The sequence below is a fragment of the Nematolebias whitei genome, chromosome 8, assembly GCF_014905685.2.
Source record: "Nematolebias whitei isolate Nwh7 chromosome 8, NemWhi1, whole genome shotgun sequence".
Classification (NCBI taxonomy): domain Eukaryota; kingdom Metazoa; phylum Chordata; class Actinopteri; order Cyprinodontiformes; family Rivulidae; genus Nematolebias; species Nematolebias whitei.
This window is the reverse complement of record NC_056505.1, coordinates 2,138,741-2,143,377: the sequence shown is the minus strand read 5'-3', so window position 1 is coordinate 2,143,377 and position 4,637 is coordinate 2,138,741. Positions and strand designations below refer to the sequence as shown.

General features: G+C 47.3%; 1 protein-coding gene across 1 annotated transcript in view; it reads right to left on the bottom strand.

Annotated features, from left to right (window-relative positions):
* Nucleotides 1–1,420: 1,420 nt before the first annotated feature.
* Nucleotides 1,421–4,637, bottom strand: part of LOC119413739 (rap guanine nucleotide exchange factor 1-like) — a 39,032-nt gene continuing 35,815 nt past the window's right edge. Inside the window, exon 23 of the mRNA XM_037680794.1 lies at nucleotides 1,421–1,556. Within this exon, the coding sequence (XP_037536722.1) occupies nucleotides 1,421–1,556 (136 nt within the window). The remainder of the gene's footprint in view (nucleotides 1,557–4,637) is intronic.

Here is a 4,637-nt window from a genome sequence, read left to right as displayed (position 1 = left end):
TGTGGCCCCTGAGCTGCTGGCTCTCAGTAACTGTGGCCCCTGAGCTGCTGGCTCTCAGTAACTGTGGCCCCTGAGCTGTTGACTCTCAGTAACTGTGGCCCCTGAGCTGTTGACTCTCGATAACTGTGGCCCCTGAGCTGCTGGCTCTCAGTAACTGTGGCCCCTGAGCAGTTTAGCTGAAGAGCCCTGCTTTAGAAGGAGGAACACAGTTTATTCTATTTACAAAACCTAAACTGAGTGGAAAGAAGTAAAGTCGATCAAGCCCTGCGGCCGACCTCATGATCAGCTGAATCGAACAGTGATAAACAGGAAGTACCACGTTTGTCTGAACGAAGGTAACTGCAGGTAAATCCTCCATTTTCTCTCATAATTACGTTGCCCAGTGCTTAATGGTTAAATTACCGGTTAACGCTTGAAGTTGTGCTTTGTTTTGTGTGTTCTATATGTAGATACATATGTTGCAGCTTCTGGTTGTATAAGTTTAGTCTTTATTATGATTAGTTAACACTAAACTGATTTTGTACAAAGCGCTAATGTAAAGCAGAGCGCTGCTTCTGCAGCATCTTAGCTAGCGCGTCTGTATTGCACGATGCTAGCTTAGCGCTACTTCTTGTTGCTCCCTAAAATAGTTACTGAATCAAGTGTTTACTTATGTAGGTAAACGTAGATGTTTAACAACCGGTTAAAATACACCAGAATGCAGGAAATGGCATTTATTCAAAATTTTCTGGGGAAGGACCCCCAGACCCCCCACCAGTGTGGCCCCCCACATTATCAATGCTTGTGACGGCAATGGCTACCGTGTTGTTCAAGCCAAGAGCCGTTGTCAACACTGGGGGAGCACCCTAAAGGTCCGATTCCAACATCTGGTCAGCGCTCCAACTTGACAGAAATGTCCTAAAGTTCAGCCCCATCATGTGATCGAACAAAACAAATAATTATGTTAAAGAGATTTTCAGTGATTTCTGTGGTCACTTAGCTGTGGCAGCCATCTTGAGCCGAGCTGACACCAAAAGTTAATCAGCTGAAGGTGTACATCCAGTGATGATTTGGACAAAGTTCTGGACGATTGCTGTCTGAGAGCAGTTTGTGCTTCATGTTGTCTTTAAGGTTCATGGGAGAGAGGAAGAGGAGGAACTTTTAATGCAGCTGAGTGAAGCATCAAACTAAATGAAACTGATTAGATTTCAATTTGGAACCAGGTGAAACAAATACTGACGCTGCACCAGGAGCTCATCTGACCAGGGGAGGAGGCCACATGAACACCTGGCTAGCCCAACTGGCTCTGAGCTTTCCTGCACCAGTCTACACTGGGATCACTTCAGTTCAGGTTAGCACAGACCATCATTGTTCGGGTTTGAAAGAGTTCCACTGAAGCGGTCCCTTGCTGCTTCCTGACTGGCTGCTGTTTCACCACAGCTCATCTTTGATTGGTTCGTGGAGTGTTCCTTGGGCGGATCTTGAGGGAGAGTTCCCACAGCGCCTCCTCTGCTAAGTGATCGCTGAAGTCATTGAAGAAGGATATGATGTCATCGTCAGGCTGCAGAGAGTAGGGCCTGCAGAGAAACAGTTATCTCAGAACATACAAATACTACAAACTTCTTCTTCTTTCAACTGTTCCCTCTTCAGGAGTCTCCACAGCAAATCCTCCTCCTCCATCTCACTCTGTCCTCTGTGTCCTCTGTCCTCACTCTGTCCTCACTCCAACTACATCCATGTCCTCTCTAACTGCATCCATATGTCTCCTCTTTGTCTTTTTCCTGCAGCTGCATTTCTAACATCCTTCTACCAATATACCCACTGTCCCTCTTCTGGACATGTCCAAACCATTGTCCCTCCTTTGGACATGTCCAAACCATTGTCCCTCCTCTGGACATATCCAAACCACTGTCCCTCCTCTGGACATGTCCAAACCACTGTCCCTCTTCTGAACATGTCCAAACCATTGTCTCTCCTCTGGACATGTCCAAACCATTGTCTCTCCTCTGGACATGTCCAAACCATCTCAGTCTGGCCTCTCTAACTTTAGATAAGGTCGTGGACTTCAGAGGGAACAAACACACCGTGTCCTAGACACACAGGGCACGGTGTAAGATCACAAAAAACTACTTCAGCACAGAAAAAGCAACATAAATAGATATAGTACATATGCGTGTGGAGTGGGTAGGGGGTCCCAGCATGGCCGCCAGGTGAGCGACGCAGCCCTTTGGCGCCTTCGCATCTCTTAGATTGCTGCACCGGGGAGGCAATGAGGGAGGCCGGTGAAGGAGGCCGGTGAAGGCATGAGTTTGAGAGGAAGTCGTAGCACAGTCCAGAGTCCCCCCCCCCCCCCCCCCTCCAAGCCATAGTCCTGTTAAGAGGTGTTTGTTTATCAGCCAGCTCAGTTGAGCTCTCACACAGGTCCATGTCCTTGGGGAGGAGATGGGGAGGGGAGCAGAGCATCTTGTTTCCATAACATCCTAGAAAAAATTAAGATAGTCAGCCTTCCAAGGCCAGAGCCAGATTCAGATTTTAACAATGTTTTGGGTCAGGCTGAGCTCGTTAATTTCCGCGTCTGCCTTTAGTCTCACTGGTACATCTCATGGCGACTCTAAACAGCCGAACTGTGATTACTTACACCCAAGTCAGGCTTACAACTTCTCTAAGATCTATTCCTTTCAACCATCTGTGAACACTGCCAGAAAGTTATGCCTGCTCAGCTCTGATACAGGTCCACAGATAGTTGCACAGAGTCTTGAGTGTTGCCAAGCCCGGCACACACATTCCACACAGCTTAAACAGCTGCTGACGTTTCCAAATTTCTTGATAATCCAGATTTCCACCAACTCTAAAAAGCTGAATCAAGTTATCCTAAATGCAATTATGTTTCCGTTGAGGTAAGAGGGCTCTCCTTCACCCTGTCTTCTTGATGAGAAAATTTGATCAATTACATTGAGAGACCAGCTGAACAAATCCACATTTACGATTCGGAAAGTTTGCAAAAAGGGTCTCTGAAAAAGGTTCACAAGACAAAGAGCAAAGCAGGGACGGAGCGGAGGAGGAAGCGTCTGCCTTCACCAAGAGCAAGCAAGAAAAAAACTCATTCCTTATCTTCTCCATCCTTGTCTCTCCTAAGGAGAACCTCAACATCTTCATTTCTGTCACCTCCAGTTCTGTCTCCTGTCTTTTTGTCCATGTCTCTGTCTCCAGACCAGACAACAGAGCTGCTCTCACCACTGTCTTGTAAACTTTTCCTTTGACCTTTGCTGACACCCTTTTTGTCACAAATCACTCCTGAAACTTTTCTCCATCACTCCATCCTGCCTGGACTCTCTTCTTCACCTCTTTACCACACTCCCCATTTTCCTGGACAGTGGACCCTAAGTCCTTGAAGTCCTGCACCTTTGTGACCTCTGCTCCTTGAAGCCTCACTGTTCCACCTCCTCCCTCTCATTCACACACATGGACTCTGTCTTACTACGGCTGACTTTCATTCCTCTTCTTTCAAGTGCATACCTGCACCTCTCCAAGTTCTCTTCCACCTGTTCCCTGTTCTCAACACAGATCACAATGTCATCTGCAAACGTCATACGGGCCTTTTCCACGGCTCCTCTTCAGCCTGGTTCAGCTCTGTTCAGTACAGTTTTGAGTGCTTTCCCACTGTCATTTTTTCACTGAACCAGACCACCCTTTTTTTGTCCCTTCTTCTCAAGGGGACCAAGTGAGCCAAGCCGGCACAAAATGTGATGTCAGAACACCGTCAGTCACTGATTGGTCAGAGGGAGGAGTCACTGGATCTTTCAGAAAGTTTTCAATACATTCGATCCACCATTGGCAATTACTCAGAACTCTGAGCAGCAGCTGGATCTATTTTTAAGATTTTAAAAACAGTAATGACAACACCGTGGTCTAATGCTGAAGTGCAGGTGTTTTTTGTGCTTGTAGACCGAGGACAAAATTCAGAGCAAGCTAGACGAGCTCTGCCGGTCTCCCCGGTCCTCTCCACCAGAGCTTCAGAGCCTGCTTAGGCCGTGCAGGGCATCTTCTCCCCGGCTCCTCTGCTGGTCACCACGGAAGAGCCTCCGTGCTGCCGGCTCGGGCTCTGGGCTGGCCTTGCGTGCTCTGCAGGCTATATATATAGTTTAATTCTATCATTTTAATAATCTGTATTCTTTTTAATTTATCAGAAACTTCAAAATAAATTCTCACCCTGTACTGAAACCTGTTTCCAAGGTATTACCGCCACCAGCAAGTAAGGCGAGTGACGTCAATTTGAACCCCGCCCACTGGAACCGGTACTAAAAGTATAATGGAAACACGGTGTGTACCAGACCAAGTAGAGTTGAACTGAGCCGAACCAGGCTGAAGAGGAGCTATGGAAAAAGCCCAGTAGTCCACGGGGATTCCTGCCTGACCTCATCAGTTAGTCAGTCCATCACCAGAGCAAACAAGAAGGGGCTTAGAGCTGATCCTTGATGCACTCCCACCGCTACCTTGAAGCAATATGTCACTCCTACAGCACATATCACCACTGTCCTGCTGTCCTCATACATGTCCTGCTGTCCTCATACATGTCATGCTGTCCTCATACATGTCCTGTACCAGTGTACAATGTCCTGCTGTCCTCATACATGTCCTGCTGTCCTCATACATGTCCT